This window comes from Tachypleus tridentatus, chromosome 7, assembly GCF_004210375.1.
Source record: "Tachypleus tridentatus isolate NWPU-2018 chromosome 7, ASM421037v1, whole genome shotgun sequence".
NCBI classification, from domain to species: Eukaryota; Metazoa; Arthropoda; class Merostomata; order Xiphosura; family Limulidae; genus Tachypleus; species Tachypleus tridentatus.
The window spans coordinates 69,505,666-69,527,469 of NC_134831.1; the positions used below are offsets into that span (position 1 = coordinate 69,505,666).

The 21,804-nt window shown below is 34.5% G+C and overlaps 1 protein-coding gene across 15 annotated transcripts in view; it reads right to left on the reverse strand.

The window, feature by feature from the left end:
• LOC143255909 (trafficking kinesin-binding protein 1-like) overlaps positions 1–21,804 on the reverse strand; it is a 70,527-nt gene that overhangs the window by 44,993 nt on the left and 3,730 nt on the right. For 8 of the 15 annotated variants that reach the window (XM_076512332.1, XM_076512329.1, XM_076512320.1 and 5 more), the window contains one exon: positions 16,518–16,616. Coding sequence is in view for 4 of the 15 variants with exons in the window: in XM_076512318.1 (XP_076368433.1) it covers positions 6,353–6,434 (82 nt within the window). In the remaining 11 variants the exon portion in view is untranslated. Of the gene's footprint in view, positions 1–4,004; positions 4,348–6,352; positions 6,650–7,632; positions 7,832–16,517; positions 16,617–21,804 lie in introns of those variants that run through there. The other 7 variants (XM_076512331.1, XM_076512326.1, XM_076512327.1 and 4 more) reach the window with 6 other exon arrangements.

Here is a 21,804-nt window from a genome sequence, read left to right on the forward strand (position 1 = left end):
TTAGCATTGTGAAGTATATTTTCACATGTGAGAAAAAGTTAAGTCTTAAACCAAAGTATGAATTTACAATTTAATGGATTTAAATTAAAATCAATTGTGAACCTGATTTCAAATGACTGAGCGTAATGATTGTAGACAGAGCCCTTTATCATTTGCAGCTACTGGTTTATTTTTTATATCATGTTTATGACACTTATTGTAATAGTTTTGCAGCTGTTGCAGCCTTTGCTTTCATGAGAATGTCTCTGGATGGTTGGGAGTTATAACAAGATTGTCCATTTGACTGCATACACATCTTGTGTGTTATAATACTGCTCAAAACTGAGGTGCTCAAGTTTGGTCTGAACTTGCTTTTGTTTTTAGTCACTAAACTAAATATCCTTTCACTGTCAACATGAGAATGGAAGATTGTAAGAATTCCAAGCATAACCCTACACAGAATGTCATACTTCTGGTTGCCATTTCCATCCTTAACTCTAGACAGCTGAACCCAAAACTTGCCAACATTTAACTGAAGGACAGTTTCTGAGAAAGTATCAATTTGATAGTTCAAATATTGCCCTTCCAACCTTTCAATAGTGTTGTGCTCATGTGTATTGACAAGAACAGGATACCTGTCTGTGAAGAAGCGTAGAGAAGAGAAATCTTTGCTGACTTTCAGTTTTGGATCAGCAACCTCTGCGTGAATCAAAAGTTCATCATTTAGAGGGAAATGTTTCATTATGTAATTTGTAGCTGCAATATAGTATTTCTTGACACTGGTGTAGAAGCTGATCAGGTCCAGGTCCTTTTCATATTTAACAATGTATTCCTTGGCAGCATTTCCAATAGAAACTGTCTCATCAGATTTGTGTAAGGATTCATTGTTGTAGTCAAGTTGAGTGATGTTGCCTTCAAGATATTCTGGCTTGATGTATCTGACAAGTATATTTTTAACTTGTGTAATCAGAGTTCTATGCATAATGTGTATGCAAGGTTCTTCTCTTTGCAATATCAAATTGGCTTGCTCAAATAGAGGAATTGCAGACTGAAGACAAAGACAAAATAACAAGTTCATTTTGTTATTCAAGAAAACTGTTAACTTATCTAACTTGCTCTGCATATAACTTTTCTTGGTTACTTCCTTGCTAGCTTTCGTTTTCTTTTTTTCATTGATTGTCTCTTCTTTAGTTCAAGGACAGACTGCCTAAACATATATTGAGTTATATCAAATGTTTCTTTGTCTGCTCTTGGAGACTGTTGTCTTGTGTCCCTGTGTGGCTGAGAGGATATCCTGACTGTTAAATTCTTGCTGCCTGAGCTGCACGTTTAGATCCTTTTGAATCTAGTTTTTCCTTCTCACAGTGAAAATACTTCTCCAATGGCTTCCACATGTCCAATATTCTGTTGAAGCACACCCCAAGTGATAGCCATCTTGTGTTAACAAGTTGTAGAATTTTTCTTGTTTCTTTGTCATACAATCCTTGAAACTCTTTGAAATGTTTTCTTCTAGCACTTTTGTCCAGAAAATAGTAGATATCTATCAATATATTAGAAACTGGGCAGGGCAATTCTCTGGAAGCTTTCTGGGCAGCAATATTCATGAGGTGACAGGCACAGCCCATGAAGTAAATGCTGGGCTGTCGTCTTGAGATATGTACTATCACACTTTTACCTATACCAGACATAACTGAGGCATTGTCTAAAGAAACACTAAGATAGTTTTCCCATGGAATTTTCCTCTTTGTCAGTTCATAGTCCAAAAGTTTGAAAATATTCTCTCCCATTGAAGCTTCTTTCCATTCCACCATTGTCAAAATAGAACAAACAATTTTTCCAAGCAAAGGGTCAAGATATTGTCCAACCACTGGATACAGTTTTGAGTCATCCATGTCTGTGGATCCATCTGTGGCTAAACTGTAAACACTGTTAATAAGTATACTTGAAATCATTTTGTCATCTTCACAACCCAACATTTGTGCAATGGCTGTAGTTTTGGTTCTGGCACAGCCATATTTTTTTGCTATATCAGAGTTTGGGAACATTTTTCTGAATAGATGTCCTGCATGATTGGCTACAGCTTGGGGTAAATTATGAGCAATGAGGAATTGTGTGAACATCACTTCTGCATTTATGGTTTCTTATTTTGAATTCTTACTCATAAATGTCATTATCTGCATCGTTTTTGTCTTTGCCTCAGCCTTTTGTTGGTAAGATGCCGATTTTGTATGTCTGGAACAATCGTTTATCCCGCCATGCGCCACAGAAAAATCGATGTGACAAACTGTACAAAACACATGGCTGTCACTGACTTTTGATGCAATAACCAGATATTTGCACTATACTGTTTCCTAAATTTTTGATTCACAGTTTTAGTCCTTTTAGATTTGTCAGAAACAAGACAATATGGTGAACGAGGCCTCTTTTTTTCCATCTTGTGAACAATCGCATTTGTGTTTCTATGCCGCTTAGAAAATGAGAAATACCCATCTACGCAAGCACTGATTGACTAACAAGCACTGATGACGTAACTATGGATTCCCCCACGTACCCAGTATGGAAAAGCACTGCACTCAAACTATTGGTAGAGGTCAGAGATACAAATATGTTTTATTATTTCAAGCACAAACATGATTATCGCAAAGTAGCCGTTTGGACTATGTCTTTTATTACTATCAACATTTATTTGTATCTCACTAAAAATTTTCTTTTCACCCCTTTCAAGTCCTGGGGGAACAATTTATCACTTTATTGTATAGGCCTATATAATAATTTGGGAGTTGCAACAAGTTGTAATATTTGTCTGTATGAGCATATGGTGGTAATGTATACACCAAAATCGTAATGATAACGCTCAAATCATAATGGTTGGCATCTCTGCAAAATGTACTTATAAATGCCATTCCAACGTAATCTATTACGGCTGTGTGTGTCACGTGACTTGGTGATCTGCATATTCAAAATCATTTTGATTTATAAGGTACTCAATCCTTAAGTAGTAAAATAAAACAGGATCACATTATTCGTTGTTTTAAGGGGGAAGGGTGGAAGAGTCAAACAAACAAAATTGCCAAAATTAACATTTTATGTCAAATATACAGAAATTAAAAAAAATGTTTGCCCTGTCAACAACACTTAAATCAACACACACAGCCACTAAACAAAACAACTTTGCCTCACCTGACATTTTTTTACATTAAAATGTGCATTCCCTAAACTAAAAGGGTCTTGCCTTTGTCAGCAAACTATACATCAATAAATAATAACTAGCAGCTAACCAAAAAACAAAAGAGAGATTGCTAGTCAACATACACGCACTAAGTAAAACAATAAACTTGCTCAACAAACTGATCATTAACGTCGTTATTGTGTTCGAATTTATATGACTTGAAAAGTTTTTGCAAAGGATTGTGAAGTCCCATGTTCAATGTAGTTCACCATTTCTACAACTTGGGTTAGTATAATTTTTAATTGTGACCAATCATTTTAACTACAAGAGCATCTCAAAGCAGAAAGGGTGAGTGCTGAAGACGTTTAGGTTTTGCTTTTAAACTAATGAGAAACAAGACTTTTAATGATTCAGTCATTGAGAATGTGCTGTCAGTACAATAGTCAAAAAAGGCCAGCATATACTAAATATCAATGCATCAAATACATTCCAGTCCTGTGTTTTCTGTGATGTTTTTGAAGCACAAAAAATTATCCATCATTTTACTTCATTATCAAACCAGACAAATTCTAAGAGCTTTGTCTTTCAATTTATTCCTATCATCTCGCAACCTGCGCATTGAATATTTTTGCATTTCTTAACTTTCCTATTACTTGTGATTCATTCATGATGCATTCGGTTGAGGGCAATGCTTTTTCCTACACCATAAAAATACTACAGTTACGTAACAATAACCACACGGAATGTGATAAAATGACTATAATACATTAGAAATCGGGTCTTTTATGGAAATTTGGTTAAGCTCCATCGTAAACCATGCTGCTAACGACTTTTAAAGAAGTACTTTTTTACTCACCTTTTATGAGAAATTTTTTTCGGGAAAACGAAGCCCAGCCTCGCCCCTCCCCAGTTAAATAAATCTCGCATAGGGCTATATATAACTCTCCACACAGTGGAGAACGTGTTAGTTGTCTTTTTAACTGACTTTCTATATATGTTCTTGCTTGTGCAATCTCCACTGTTTAATTTACTTGTATTTACTTCCACACTAACATAACTAGATTGTAATTTTGGTACAATCGCCATAAACTCATCCATTGTAAATAATTCTGTATGAAGGTATTAAAACGAAACATTTTTTAACGCTGATAAACAGAACCAAAACCACTCCCCAATCAGCAATTGCACAACACTTCAGGAAAACTGTTGGAACAGTCCACTCATTGAGGAGAGGGATGTGATCTAGCTCACTCCAACCAAAAGATGGGGGGGGGGGAATATATATTGAAGTACGATGATGTGTAACAGTAGCAACAAATTTGGCAGTCTTCATTTTGCTTTTAGTACACACAACTTTATAAATATATGAGTAACAATTTATTTGTTTTTGTTTTACAATGCCTATTAAAATTTCGCGGCACATCAATTGAGAAACACTCCACTAATCAGCACAGGATTTTCTCCGTCAACAAATTATACAACATTTACCAGTCTTGTAGTTAAATGAAGATCACCCAAAAAACATTTTACATCAACACATACTACTAACCAAATAGAGGAAGATCGCCCAGTAATCAATGTTTTAACGTCAATTAGATATAGTAGATATTTCAGATGAATTCACATGTACATCAGTGCCCATAGTATATAAATTAGATGTTATTATAACAAAAAGTGATTGTTATGGAATTTTATCACTTCATCACATATGCTTGGGGATTCTATGGAATGGGTCTAGATAAAGTTTACTTTCCTCTAACAAATGCTTCTATGGAATTACCCAATTGGCCATTCCCTCACTGGTGTATTTTTAAAGACACTTATAGCAGACGATCCTTGGTTTGGATTATCTATGCTTCTAGATTTTTTAACATTTATTGCTTTCAGTATAACACATGTCTGTTCACAACACCCGTTTAACTTTGTAGTTTCATTTCTCTCTTGCAGTATAAAATTTGTGGTCATAACATGTCCCCTCAATAAAATATTGTCTTATCAGCATTAACACCACGGTGATTTTTAGTTTTATCATTAACTTACTGGATCATTTGTTATGACCTAAATTATGTTTCTTAACATCTCTGCATACTCTAAGTTTTTGCTTTTTGGTTAGGATCAGCATAATATTTTGACCATTTAGTAAAAGAATCCATCACAACTATTATGCATTAATTCTCACTGTTACTCTGTGGTAATGGACCAACTCAACAGATGAATATTCAATATTCGTGACATTTAGAAACAATTCGAGATTTTTCAAACACCATCTCACTGTGAATGTCGCCAAGTTCTTCCATGTGGGAATGTTACAATTATTGACTACCAGTCTAATATAACGATGCCCAAAACTGTTGTTTAAGACTCATAACATGGGCAAATTAATACACAGAATTATAAAAGGAATTTTTCTCTAAGTTAAAATTCTTTTATTGCGAACATTTGACCCTTATACCGGAGTCTTCATCGGGCAATAAATAAGAACAGTATTTGCCCTTTACTGTAACTATCTATAACACGTGATAACTTTATGAACACTTCATCCGAATAGAATTGTATTTCCCTTCTGCTGTACCTTTGCGTAATTGCCCGAAGAAGGCTCTGGTAATACAGCCGAAAACTTGCAATTATTTTAACGCAGATAAAAACAGCACAAAATTAGTAACTCTTGTCTGAGGTAGCTGTAAATAATCTAAAATTAATTCACCTATTAAAATAAGCTAAAAAGTTCACAGTGAAACGTATACTGTGTCAATTACTCACAGTGAGATTGAAAACTGTTTTTTTGCGTATTGTTTTTTAATTTGTTTAACATACCTGACTGCAGTAACCCCAAGCTTAACACATAGCATGCTTGTATAAAAATAACTAATTATAACATTCATAATTTCCAAGATCGACTATTTCTATTATGTTTAAAGCATGACAGGAATAACATGTAAAGCCTTCCAATATCTAAACATATAAGTTTACATTAAGAATATTTGTATTTCGTAAATAAAGATGACCATTTCCCATGGATATCCTGAAGTAGCCACGCTAATACTTAAAATACTAAACTTTTGTAATGCAATAAAACTGAAATATAAGTTAAATCGAGGCCTATTAAGCTTCAATATTCCTTCTCATATACTGAAACCTTTAAATAAAAATGTATATAATAAATCATATTTAGATCATTTTTCACTTATTCTAAGACTTGTCTACCTCTTGAAGCCAACAACCACATTCTAATGACGTCGGCACCCACAAGCATAGCTATAACATTCTCTGTTCCCGTTTCTTCCATCGGACAACCAGCAATCCGTTAAAAATCCACAATAAGTGTTACTATTATGTTGTTACACGATTCTGAAACATCACTGTAAGTTCAGGAGTAGGACAGTGTATAACCCGTAAAATATTCCTCTAAGCAGAGCATTATCTTTAAATTATAACATCAAAAGATTGAAACTGTAACCTTTCCAACTGTTAATTGCTGGCAACAGGAATCATTTCTGAAACTTGTATTTTCAAAAATGTTAGCTTTTAGAGAGAAGTCTTTATTTAAAAGAAAAATTAAAAATAAATATTCATTTTTTCCCTGAACTTTAACAGTTTTATTTGCTTATATAAATGTTAAGGCTATAAATAAAAATTTAGGTAAAATGTGACAGAGACGGAAACCTGCCGTACACAAATAAATAAATTACACAATCTAACTCACGAAACTTGTGCAGGAGAATACATGCTAACTGCAGAAGAAATGGTGAGAAGCACTTATCTTGCTGACGTCACAGTCTTACATAAGATGCTTACTTCATAAACGTAGTTCAATAGCAAGCTGCCAGACGGTGTGGTCGTCAAGCCAAGAGGGATATTTTAGTATTAGTGCACTTTCAAATTAATAGAAAACTATGAACCTTTATTGCAAAGGCACACGAACTTACTAATATCAACACCTATTTACTATTCGTGGTCTAAATGAGCAGCTTGAGAACTGAACGACAAAAGGGCATTTTGGTTATAAATACCTTTACTTCTAGGTGGTTATTACACACTTCTTCCAGTGATACTCTTTCACATATATCACTGACTATTCGTGTAATCTATTATTTATATTATGCAGTGTTACAATACAGGTAATGTTTCAATAAAACAAACGGTGCTGAACTCGTAGGTACTTGAAAGTTAAATCAAGATGGTATTTGATTAAAAACATTGTACCAAGATTAGATAAACAGGTACACGCATACATACATATCCGAGATTCGAAATCAAAAGTACGACCTACTTAACCTCCGTTTTACGTGAAAGTGCGTATATATACAAATAACTTTTCTTTATTACCTTTTTTGATAGTATTATCGTTTTCAAAAATTACTTAATATCAAGATGTAAGCCACTAGCTAATAAGATTAATAAGTACAAAGCTAGACTGATTTTCGAAATATTAAAACAAACCACTCCAGGTTCAAGTTGACTCTACACAGTCTGAAATTACTAACCTTATGCGTGCACTGAGTACGCGTGGTTATAACATGGCCTGTTTCAATGAGAAATTACTCTGGATTCACCTTGCTATATTAAAAAGCATCTATGCACATTTCAGTAAGTTAAAAAATGGCTGACCAATTAATAACACTGTACACGTAGATCATGTATACTTTCAAATCTTGGAGACATGTCATTCCATGTTTATGCTGGCTACATAGAGTTTATCTACTTAACAAACATGGCTATATATTAACAAGGAAGTTGACGTGTAACTAAATAGGTAGCAGTCACATGACCATTACTTGAAAGCATTAAAAACACGATAATCAAGATTTAAGTAAGTTTACAAAGTCTCAATTTAAATGGGCGTATTAGTTCTGTGTATAACTGGATTGCACAACAAAATTGGTAGATATAAAACTGTGAGTACACACAAACAACAACAAACTAACATAGTATATGATAAGTATTAGAAAAAGACTTATGAACAGAAACCGAATGAACGAATTATAAGAATTTTAAAAATCCTTACCCAAACAACTCACGATATTAAAACTATACAGCGCTGTCATCCTAATCAGTGTACCACCTCTAATGTATCAGCTATTCCAGCTTTGGTAATGTTCTTGTTTTATCGGTGGAAAGCTAAACAATGGACTATTTGCTCTCTGTCCATCGCGAGGAATCAAACCCCGGAGTTTTGCGGATTAAATATTTAAAACTTGCCGCTAACCAACCAGGGAGTTTGTGGCGATGCTTTGATTTGTTTAGGAATCTCAGCAGACACAGCAGAGAGCCCGATGTGGCATTGCTAAAAGAAAACACTCACAAACATGAATTTCGCGAAGGGTTACTCAAAGGCTTTCTGATTTCGCCATCCCTGATTAAGCAGTGAGACTCCAGAGAAGGCTGCTAGTAAATACCAACAACCACCAACTCTTCAGCTACTCTTTTAATAACGAACAGTGGGTTGGGCCGTCACATTAGAACGCCCCCGCGGTTAAAAGGGCAAACAAGTTCGGTAACGTAGATTCATACCTGCAACTCGTATATTGCGAGTCAAGCACCCTAACCACTAGGATTCCTGCGATAACGATTCATTGTCGTATTGCAATGCAATAATATGATATGAATGCTGAGATGTTAAACTTAAATAAATGCTTTTGAAATTTGGTATATTGTACATGCAATGGTGGATTCGACAAATTCTTTAATGTAGAAAAACACAGTAACAAAATTGCACACTATGAGTGAATACTATCTTTCAGTTTAAAAAAATCTAAATTCGAATTTAAAGTTCGAAAGAAGTGTTCAAGATATTTCTAGGGCGTACATGGGGTACTGGAGGTACATTCATTCTCCAGCAAGTCTTCTTCACTTCCGTTTTATTACATTAGTCCCTTCTAGGTTGGTTGGTTGCTTGAATACAAACACAAAGTTACATGAGTTACCTGTACCCTGCTCACCACGGATATCAAAGTCCTATTTGTAGCGTTGTTAGTCCATAGAAGTCCCTTTTAGGCCTACTTTTTGTTTATTGTTGTCCAATTTTAAGAACTGTACCAGTTGTTTGTCTGAATTCTTACTTTTCAATTCTTAAATGTAAAATGGCCTTCCAAGTTTTAATTTTCTAGTGTGATAATTTCTCCTCATTTCGATATAATGGATTATTCGTTTAACAATGCCCCTATCTGACTTTGACCACACAATTCGACCACTGAAACTTGCGTACCACTATCAAACCTCAGCCAAGACAGCCTAACTTATTTTTATATTTCCAATTTTCTGTATCAGGTTAAGTAGTACCTTCAGTTTTACGAGCCTCACACCAAACCATTACAAATTACAGTAAACTCATAAACACCTGAATAAACTACTAACCTTAAAAAAAATAATTTGATCACTCACATGCTCCAGACAAACACCTGCCGCACTCCGAACTGACCACAAAGTTATTTCACCTTCACGCTAAAAATGCTGTGTCAGAGACCTCATCACACCTCTATCAGATCTGACACGAACAATCATTCTGGAATCGATTAACCAAAAGTAAAAATCATAGCTAATACTCTCGTTCAACCCGACTTTTCTTCTTTACGACTCTCCTAACTTCGATCATTCTTCACCACACTACTTTACCTATTCTAATCAAACCTCGTTTAATAATAACTAAATACACTCAAGATAATTTTATGTAGCGACGCAAGGCAATTGAATGGACTTTTTTTTAAATTTCAATGTCTTCGCCAAATATCTGCACTCAGTCAGCTGTTTTTCACTTACTAGAATACGTAAGTAATTTTCTAAGCAATGAGAAAGAAGGTTCCTGTTCACCAGAGGGTGGTTCCTCGGACGCCAAATGTGTGAACGTTGACATTAACAAACATAACCCTGAAATGCACTCATGTCTATAAATATTTGGCCAAGTTGATGAGGTATCTGAAGCTGTCCGAATATCAATAACTCTGCGTTAATACAAACATTTGTTCTTCTGAAACAAGTCTTCACTACTGCTCAATTTCTTATTGATGTTAATTCTCTGTATACATCCTAAAAGAACACTCAACTCCAGTTATCCGGAATTTCCATTTCAATGATTTTTATATCTCTGAATTTTTCATATTTTTATTACGCTGAAAATCTATATTTTCAGTTCTAGTTTTAAAGTCATTTCTTATCCATCTTTCAATACTTCCTACAATTTTATTTAATAATTTTGTGTTTGAAACATTCCTTTTTCTTTCATATTAGATAATCAGACAGTTAATCTATACATCATTAGTTAGTAATTTGATGATATCTGGAACGTTACCCATAACACTGCTGTAGTTATTTATCTATGGGCTAATATTAAGTTAATTTCGTTTACCATACGAAGAACGCAGCCAACGGCTACCAAACCAAACATATTATGAATAAGCATTACCTGCCAGATTAACTACCCGTAAATGGCGGGTAACAGAAACTAATCCACTCCAGACCAACACTAGTTTGAACCTATTAATTTCCATTTCTTTTGCGCACGCGTGTGAAATATTTACTATTTCCAACAGTACACATCATACAGTACACCTCAATTATGTCAGTTTTCAGAAAATCATTAACACTTGCCAAGCTTGTTTAACAACTTTCTGCACAAAGCGTATTTATGTCGTGCATGTACGAACACTGGGCGCGCACGACTCTATTTTTAACGAAGTACATATTTAATTAGTACTGAAAATTAATCACTAAAGCTTCGAATTCAAAACACTTAGGGGCCCACCATGGCCAGGTGGTTAGGGCACTCGACTCGCAATTTAAGGGTCGCGGGTTCAAATCCCCGTCACACAAAACATGCTCGCCTTTTCAGCCGTGGGGGCGTTATCATGTTACGGTAAATGCCACTATTTCTTGGTAAAAAGAGTAACCCAAGAGTTGGCGGTGAGTGGTGATGACTAGCTATCTTCTCTCTTGTCTTATACTTCTAAATTGGGGATGACTAGCGCAGATAACCCTCGTGTAGCTTTGTGCAAAATTTAAAAAAACACTTAATATTTCACTTTTTAAAAGTAAAATAACTTTATAGATTTAAATATATGGAAATTGCACAACGTACTTTCACGAGAAATGTGCACTATATTTATTTGTTTTAAAATATGAGAAATAAACATTGAAAAAAAATTAATTCTAGGTTACAAACTTAATAAAGGAATGGTTTTATCCGACTTTCATCTAATGATAATCTATAAAGTGAAATTTACAACTGACGAAGTTTTTTTTATTTTCTTAGTGAAAGTGTTTAATTATAGTAGCTATGAAATTACACGAAATATGTGTCGAAATAATAAACGATACAATTTTTAAACTTGAACGTAATATTTTATTAGTGTTAATATTGTTTTGTGCTTTATGTGTTTCTGAAAAGCGTATATAAAAAAACAAAACAGAATACCCTAAAATAACAAATGATATAATCCCGACATGACCAAGTGGTTAGGGTGCTCGACTCGTAATACAAGGGTCGCGGGGTCAAATTCCCATTCCACCAAACATGCTATCCTTTTCAGCCGTGGGGGCGCTATAACGTTACAGTTAATTCCACTACACGTTGGTAAAAGAGTAGCCTCAGAGTTGACGGTGGATAATGATGATTAATTACCTTCCCTCTAGTCTTTCTCTCCTTAGCAACGGCTAGCGCAGACTGCCCTCTTGTGACTTTTGGTAAAATTAAACAAAAATAGATTCAATAAATAAAATTTGTAAATAAATAAACCTTTTTTTTTTTGACAGAGCGTAAAAAAAAAAGAGATGAACTTAACTTAGATTGTACAAGTTTCAAAATTAGATTGAGGTGGAACAAACCTAGTACATGCTGTCAATCTCTGGTTTGTTGTGAGGACAACAAACAGCCTCGAATAAAAGTCTGGAGAAAGATGAATCGGTATGCTTAAAATTGTCGCCTCCATAGCGAAAATAAAGGAGATTACATTTTGGCAAATTCTAAACACTAGTCTGTTAATTTGTGTATCTGTATAGTGTATATACTGATTATCTGAAATTTATTAAATGTGTTATGATTTACGATTTTGTTGGACATAAAATTTAATTAATATTTTTCATATTTCTGTAAGTACAATACAGTACTTGTTTTGTGTGAAGTGGTTATATAACATATTAAAACCTATTATAAAGGAATAATTCTGGTCTACGCCTCAATCACAAAAAATCCAAATAAGCACATGGGTTTCTGTACTGTTTCAACGACACTTTTAATGTACATATACCCACAAAATACTAATAATTTCACTTTCATTACTTCGTTTTATATTCTACGTAATTTAATTGGAAGATAAACATGTTTGTTTCTTTACACAGACCGTGCGTGACCTCTTATTTCCGTCCAATAGTTTTTACAGATTCATACAACAAATGGATCTCTGTCTAAATCGTTTTCACGTGCGACATTCGTGACCTTGTGATAAGCCATCAGCGCCAAAGTTTGCGGAATTCAGGATACTAAATTTTCCAGATTCCTACTTTCATTAGGCATTAGACTCCAGGTAGTATTACCATATATCGTATAACCGCATCTCTAGCTGCACAAGTCTCCTACATGTTTCAACGTTATGATTTCTAAACGAGTCGTCACATTTTTCGTATGTGCTAAACTACAGTAAAAAAACAAAATACGTTTTGATGTACCTAATCTACGTGTCTTATTTCTGAAACGTTACTAGTTTGTCATCCGCTTCAAGTGTTAGCTTATACTTACGATAATCATCGTTTTCTTTTTTTCCTGTACAGGAAGAAGATATAGGATGTTGCTAAGACCTCTCTTGTCAATCAACTCTCACACACCCTTATTCCCGAAAGGATGTGTCCATCACGTATGTAAATCCAGATGATGATGAGGAAACGGGGCATCCACTGATGAGGTAGTCGTGTCTAATCACCAACACGGATCATTGGCAAGGGTGATCAGAATCAACAAACAATCTCTTGTGAAATTCAACTGGACATGAGGAGCTCACAGATGAACCTGATCTAAGGGAATAAGGGCTATCATGGAAGGTTACATCCCCAAAAATGATTGAATCTCACAAGATGTAATAGAACTGAAAACTCATCAAATGAAATTGAACATCAGAAGGATAGGCCCAACAGAAGCAAGTGTTGAAAAATAAAAACATCCAAGTGGACAAACTATTGGATATGTCTCAATTAGGACTACTCCAACTTGACTGACCCACCCATCATAGCCACTTCCAGGTGCAGCTGGTAAGGGTAACAGGTGAAGTCCTGTTCATAAGAAGCTAATAGTAGCCAGTCATCCAAATAAAGAGGAAAACGAAACTTGAGAGTATATAAGTGACAAATAAATGCTCTGACCACTGACAAAACATACAAGGCCAAAGCAAGTCATAAAAAAGGCAGTCAACAAAACAGATAAATCACACTGTGGAGAACAAACTGAAGAGAAGGTCGTGAATGTTGAGATATGCAAGTAAGCATGACATTCCTTTTGGGCATCTGTAAACCTAAAGAAAAAGCCTACCTCAGGGTGAAAAATAACTCCACAGTAATACAAAGCAGATTCAAAATTAGATTGAGGTGAGACAAACCTAGTACATGCTGTCCGTCTCTGGTTTGTTGTGAGGACAACAAGCAGCCTAGAATAAGTCTGGAGACAGATGATGAACAAGTGTTGAAAGAGTAAGTCTTACATTGCCCCAGACAGATGCTAGCTGGTGGCAGGATCCTAATTCATAGGGAAAGAAAAGGGTATCTGAGGCAGAAAGGAGGTGGAGAAATAAATAGCAGGAAAAGTTCCTCTGATAAAACCCAAAGAACCCATGGACCTGTTGCAAAAGGTCGCCACAGGGTAACAAAATCATACAATCAAGCTCACACTGATTAGTCTCTGGTAGTTGACAACATGCTCATCTACACTGAATAAAATAATAAGATGAGAAACCTCACCTCTGGAAGGAGGAATAGGGAAGAGCGGCTAAGAACTAGGATAGAAAAGAAATAAGGGCTTCTCGTGGCTCCAACTGTGACAAATATGCAACCAAAGATGAAGGAGTCAAGTGCTGATGCACAGATTACACATGGGATTCCAAAGTCTCAGATAAATGATCAGAAACAAGTCACCAAAGAAATTAAAAGAGGCCTAAAAGAGAGAGGTGGCATACAATGCCAGGAGAAGGTTGTACCTTGACCCAGAAGATCTCAACAACAGTGAAAACACATGTAAAGTGAGAGCCAAAGACAAACAAGCTAATATGGAAGAAATAATGAATCAGAGAAAAACTGGAAATGAAATAAAACACCACATGCAAAAGAAATCATGTCAAGAAAATGTCATATTAGGCCTAGCTATTTCTTCAGTAGGGATAGGGAAAGACACAGTAAAATCTGGTGGTGTAAAAAAGCTATGTAATCTGCAAGGATCAACTTCTTCAGGAAAAGAAGGTTGACCCACATAACAATCAATTACACAGCAAATAACAGCAGAGAAATCCAGTGATGGGGTTCCCCCACTTGCAGTCTGTGAAAACAGTGCAAGAGGTATGATACCCAAATGGGTACATGTACCTTAGAATTCATTGTAGAAATATATAAATCAAAAAAGTGCTTGATATACAAAAAAAAGTGAGTATGAGAAAAAAAATAGAGTGGGAAATTAAGTTAAAAGTTTTCTTCAATATAAAGAATAAAAAAATGAAGAAATCCCACTTCAGAAATTAATCTATTAAAATCACGAAAACAATTCACACAAAGAGCACCATATGAAAAAAAATCTGAGCACAAGTAATGCCAAACAAGAAGAATCAGCTTGGTAGAACTGATTAGAAAAAAAAGTAACATGTATCATGAGAGTATATCTACTCTTACTGGTGGAAGATTGATGCACGATGACTTGCATGAGAAGAGCATTGGAATCAGCCAATGAAGGGGAGATAAATGGCTTGTGGCATGTGAAAAAATATATATATATAAATAGAGCAGCAGCACTGAATGAGAATAGCTATTTACATTAATGGAGATTATGTACCATATCAAAAGCCAATAGTTTTCTAAATACTTATTATAACATTCTACAAAAATCACTACAAAATTTTATGTAGATTCCAACTGCTCTTCTACAGCAATATTCAATTAGCAGTCAGAAAAATAACAAAAATCCTCAATTATCATCACTTCTACTATTGATAACGATTTACCTTAAACACAGTTACTTATTATCCAAACATAATTGTGTGTATAGCACAAGCAATTATTATACAGAAACATCATTTTGTGTAAATACTCTACAAAGCATTTGTTATTTTGTAAAATAATGTATTATTCTGACATTCAATTACTCATTTAAGATATACTGATATTTTAACTTTTATTATGTTCTTGTAGGTACAGTTACTTTCATGATTTCTTTAACTTTAGTTTCATTAACAGTATTGGTTAAAATATCTGAAATATATTTTCCAATTATTTCTTATATTTTATTGTTTAATTTGTTCGAGAATTATTTAGAACTAAATCTCATACAAATTGGTGAGTCTTGTAAGATATTAGTAAAATTACAGCAGAGAATATTAATAACAACAAGGTCACCCAAATGATGAACCAATGCATTTAATAAGTTATAATTTAATAGCACTGCATATTTAGTTATTGTTTATTATGTTAATGTTTTGCCTTACTCTGTGTAGCTTACTTGGATAAAAGGTATTGATAAAAATTAATGAACAATTCTTGTTAGCATGTTTATAAAGATATTATGTAACACACTGCTAATAATTTCAGTCATTTCACTATATCAGATCATAATTTTGAATTATTTTATAAACCACAGATAAAGTAGTTACTGTAAAAACACTATCATTCAGAAAGACAATTGTAATTCAGTGAAATAGTGATATTTTGAGAGGTTTTGCATTGTTATTCTGAAATGAAATAATTATTCTGAGTTAACAGTGTTACTTTAAAGCACTGAAATTTCTAGGTTCATCTATTTTAAGAAACAATTGTTCCCCTGATAAACACACCCCATTAGGGTATCCATCAATACAAGAGTTATTATTTGAACATTTTATGACTGTTTTGAAACAAATGAGTTATTCTCAGAAAGTCATAAATCAGGAGTAGAGAAGTGGTTACTCTTGCTCCTTGAAGTTCTTTAAGTGTAACTTTAACAACATTATTGGCTTTTTGAAATTCCGTTTGAAGTTTAACAACTTACCATCTGCTCTTTCAACTTGTATTAAGACAGCAGCAGGTTTTTTGTTTTTTTACATTTTTCTAAACACATGAAATGTTTAATGCTTTTACCTTAGTGATTCAATCTAGCTAAAAAATACTACTTGGTAAAACACTTTATCAGCAACACTTGGGAACACGATACACTTACGGAAATATCCAAAGAGGCCTCCAACAAACTCTGGACTTAAGTCAAGATCGTTCTCAACAGGCAAAACAGGTGTTTGAATCCAGTCGTTGTTCTTGTATCCTAGAAGGTAAAAAAAATAAAGAAAGAGTCAAGTCTGTACCCCAAAACACCACACATACAACAAGCACTACATGCCTTTTTTTCTCTAAGTAAATGCAACCATCTGTGTAAATCCATCTTTTTAGTGTATGTAACACAAACAGCAAATAACTATTATGCTCAGTTATAGAAAGCATTTTAAACAAAACTCATACAAAAATGAATACTTTATCTAATAAGGAATACATTTTCAGAATATGTTTGTCTACAAGTTCTTTTTTTTTTCAACTAGATTCATTCTCCCACATCTAATGCGTTTCTTACATTCCTTTTTTATTAACTTATTAACCTTCTTTTACATGCTACTACTGCTACAATTTTCACTGTAGTTACCATGTAACTTTACCAAAGTAAAGGCAGCAAATATTCATTTCTTTTTTTTATTTATTCTTTAGCCATGTCATACATGTAGGTGTTTTGTAAATGTTTTTACACCTCTATGCACAAGAAATAAAATAAAGATGGCAGCTTATGTAATGTTAAGATAACTCAGTAGGAAATATTTGGAGATTTTTTCTATACAAATATATTTACTGTTGTTACAATTCACAAATGCAGTAAAAGATTGCAAAGATGGAACTAACAATTTAAATCACAAGGACTCTGTTTTAACCTGGTAGATGATTGCTGATCTCACTTATATGGCTTAACAACATACAGATTAGTTTAATAACCACAACTATTGCTAGTTATGACTAATATGGTGGGTTGGTATTTTGTTCTGCTGCCCAATAGGATTTCAGATTAGTACTGTTGATGATCAAAAGTTTATAGACAACTACTGCTGACAGTTAAAAATTCGTGAAGAATTGTTGTTCAAAGTCTAAATTCATTAAAAATTAGTATTAATAGTCAAAACTAAATAAAGATAATGATGACAGCCAAAAATTAACACATGAATACATACACACATTTCTAGTGACAGTCAAGACCACACACACACTTTTTCAAAAGTGGAGGAATTCCTCTCAAAACTCTGGAGGAAAAGCCTTTGCCCATTCCCTCAGTGACTGGAAACTAGGTGTGATGAGGACTCGTGGAGGGTAATGAGAGTTGAAGAGTTTGTTTTGAATTTTGTACAAAGCTACACAAAGATTATCTGTACTATCTATTCCTAATTTAGCAGTAAAAGACTAGGGAAAAGACAGCTAGTCATTACCACCCACTGCCAACTTATTGGTTACTCTTTCACCAACTAATAGTGGGATTGACCATAACATCCCCACAACTGAACAAGTATGTATGTTCGGGTGAAGATAACTGACCTGTTACCACAGGCATCACTCACAAGATGAACAAAATACAAAAAAGAAGTAAGGCAATCATGAAGATTTGGAACTCCAGATGAGATGGGGGTAGAGGAACTTGTATCATAATTATGTTCCAACTTAACAATCCCTCAAAATAACAGAATGATCCAGACTAAGGAAACTGTGGAAACAAGTGAATCAACATTTATGATTTCTTGATCACAAGAAGGTAATGAAAAAAATCTTTTGTGCTCTCATCCCAAAGACAAGAGTGATTTGAGTGATACATTCCTAGAAGAGAAAGAACCATCCATGGCATGGAAGGAGGGGTAAGTAAAAGTCTGGCATCCAATTCCATAGCATTGAGCCAGATGAAAAATACCCAGACTGATGACATACTGAATTGGAGCAAATATAGATGTCTCAGCCCTGAAAATGATGCCTGCCTTGGTTTTTTCTCAAAGTAGAATCAAGTTGTGATGTTCTGACAGTTGACAAGATGGTGCCAGCAGTAACCAGACATCTATGGAATGGTGGTGCAAAGTGCTATGGATGGAGGTGATGAGAAAACAAAAATCATATGATACAGCAGAACTTATTGGGAACCCAATGCATTCCTGAAGATAAGAACCTGAAATTGCAGTATTTGACCCTTGTACACAACAAACTCTAATAGTGTTGGGACTCCATCACTCTGGCAATATTCAGATAGGAGTTTACTACAACAAAGTTGGACATTTACAATCACAGTAAAAAATGTCAACTTAGATTGAGGAATTAGTAGCTTATGAACCTTGGAGAATCTAGACACTGATATAGAAGAGAAAGCTCAATGACTGGACACCAATCTCCTGTCTTCTTAGATCCAACAACCAACAGGAATAAAACCTTGAAAGAACTAGCATGACTCTCTCACCACCTCCATACCAAAAAAACTGTGATAGCCCTAGAAATAAGTTCCAAATTCTAAGTATCTACAGGTTGAGTGGATAATAATGGTGAATTGAATGACTAATCCTAACTTAATGACTTATAGAGCTCCTGGGCCCATGTTTAATATTACCACACATCCAGAAATACTTGGAGCCAAAACCCACAGACCCTAAAGGCATACAATAATCACAGGTGTCACTGGCAGAAATCCAACTAAGTAATGAAACACAGATACAGACAGAACTTATTTTGGGTACCAATATACCAAAGGGCTGATATCAAGAGTTGGGACCCACAAATAGTGGTGGAACTACGACCCACTATAAAAACCAATGAAATTTGAGATGCTGATGAATTTGATGATTTTGAGAGTCTTTCAACAAAATGAAGTGAAAAGAAAACAAAATGTTGGATTTTAGAGTTGCAAGTCCACAGAATTACACTGTTCTACCAGGGGATATTGGTCTGTTCAGGTTAACTACAAACTCCACCTTAGAACCCCAAAAATTGAGGAGAGATGTATTGTTTGAGAGAGTCAGAAAATTTTTCTACTTGGTGGTGGTAGACTAAATCACCAAATTCTGACAATCATGTTGGATAAGACATGACTGTTCCACCACGTGACAAAGAAGTAAACCACCCTGCATTAACCACAATAAGCATGGATGGGGAGAAAAACTTGAAACTTATTTCAAGACCTTTCAGCCACCAAGTAAGATGCAAGCTCAAAAGCAACTATGGACAGACCCAAAACATCACACTCTCAGTGAACCAGCTGAAGAAAACAAATTAAAGTCAGACTTTTTCAAAGTGGTCTTTTTTGGATTTTATGTCATTGAAAGATTTTGTTGATTACCTCTGATTAGATTAACAGTTTGTTAACTAAATGTTTTGTTAGAGCAAATAAATGTTGGGCCATTACTACATACACCATAGAGAATCAAACCCCAGGCCTCAGTGCTGACAACCAACAACCTCACCACTGTCCCACAGGCAACAGACTAAAAATAGGTGCAGGAAAAGCAACATTAAATTATCTCCAGAACATTGAGGTTCACCCTCAATAGCTGCCTCAAAGCCCCAAATGATCATGACACTGGGAAACCCAAAAGTGGTGCTTTATCTAAATAAGATGTTTATATACAGTACCAGGATATAGGGTGCACTGATGTAGGTTGGGAGTGTCATGAGATAAATTTCAAAAACAGCAATTACGTGTGGTATAAAAGAACAGAGTATGCAAGAAAAAGAAGAAAGTATATCAACAAATGTTGATATAAAGGTTTATATTTTATTTTACATTTTCTCTACAATATAACTAACTATATTATTAACAACATGCAATGAGGTGACTAAAATAAGAAAATAAAAAACAAAACATCTTTTAGTTTCTTTATAGAATATCTTTAAATATTTTCCTTTTGTTAATTGTACAAGTTCTTGTCTTTTCTTTTTCACATAAAATTCATTTTCAACAGTTGTTATTTATTTCTTGTCCTTTACCACTTATTATCTATCTTAACAGAAGTTAACAGTAACTTTTCAACAAAATGTTCATACACTGTGTAATATTGTAAGCCTTGAGAACTGATGAGAAGCATGACACATTCAAAAAAATGTTTGAGTCTTTCAACTATGCATTTAAAATGATACCTGATACACAATTAACTAAAATATAAAAACCAGACCTAAACACAATTTAAATTGTATCACTAACTGCAACATGTTTAGATAAGAAACAATCATAAGTGCCATAAATGATCAAACAGTCAGTTATATGTACTCAGTGATGACAACTTCATGCCAGTTTTCTAGTTTATGGCTCTGAAACCAAATAAGATTGAAGGCTATAAAAATAATGTTCTACCTGAACAATAAATATCAGGTCATCCCATAAGTAAAGTCCGAAAATTTAATAAAGAAAGTGCATCATCATTTTCATCTTTGTAGCAGGCTTTTATGACTAAAATATGTAGCAGGACATGGATAAAAATGTTCAGACAAATAAAAGAAACTAACCCAATTCCACTCTTTCAGATCATTAATCAAATAAACCCTTATGAAGATGGATATGTCTGAGGAGCATATTATGCATATAATGCATTATGAGTTTAAAAAAAGGCAATAGTGCAGCAGAAACTACACAAAACATTCAAGGTGTTTATGGTACAGTCTCTCAATGAAAGAAAATGTCGAAGATGGTTTCAGAAGTTCAGATCAGGTGACTAAAGTTTAAGTGATGCGCCATGTTCAAGTCGTCCTGTTGAGTTTAATGATGACTTGATGAAGATTGTGCTGTAACAGTTGAAGAACTAGCACAGAATCTTAAATCAATCCATTCAACAGTTCACCATTATCTGCAACAGCTTGGAAAGGCATCAAAACTTGGAAAATGGATCCCCTATGATTATTCACAAGCCAACCTTAGAGCAAGAGTGGACATTTGCATTTCTCTGCACTCTCGTGAACTTAACTCACCTTTTCTGTACAAGTTAGTGACTGAAGATTAAAAACTGATATTTTATAAAAATGTTAAGTGCTGCAGACAATGGCTCAGTGCAGGTAAACTGGCTAAAGCACAACCCAAAATAAACCTCCACCCTAGGAAAGTCTTGTTAAGCATTTGGTGGTATCCATTTTGAGTTGCTGCTACTCAATGTAACAATTACATCAGACTTCTATTGTCAACAGTTAGGATGCTCAAATGTTGCACTGAAAGAAAAGAGGCCTGCTTTGATCAATCGTAAACATGTTGTGTTAAACCAGGATAATGCATGGCCCTATACAGCAAGAATCACATCTGCAAAGAATGAAGAGCTAGACTTGGAAAAACATCCATATCCCACTTATTTTCCAGATGTTGCCCCATTTCATTATCATCTATTCTGAAGTTTGCAGCATTATCTTGATGGAAAATAGCTTGGAACACATCAAGATGTCAAAACTACCTTGTCTACATTCTTTTC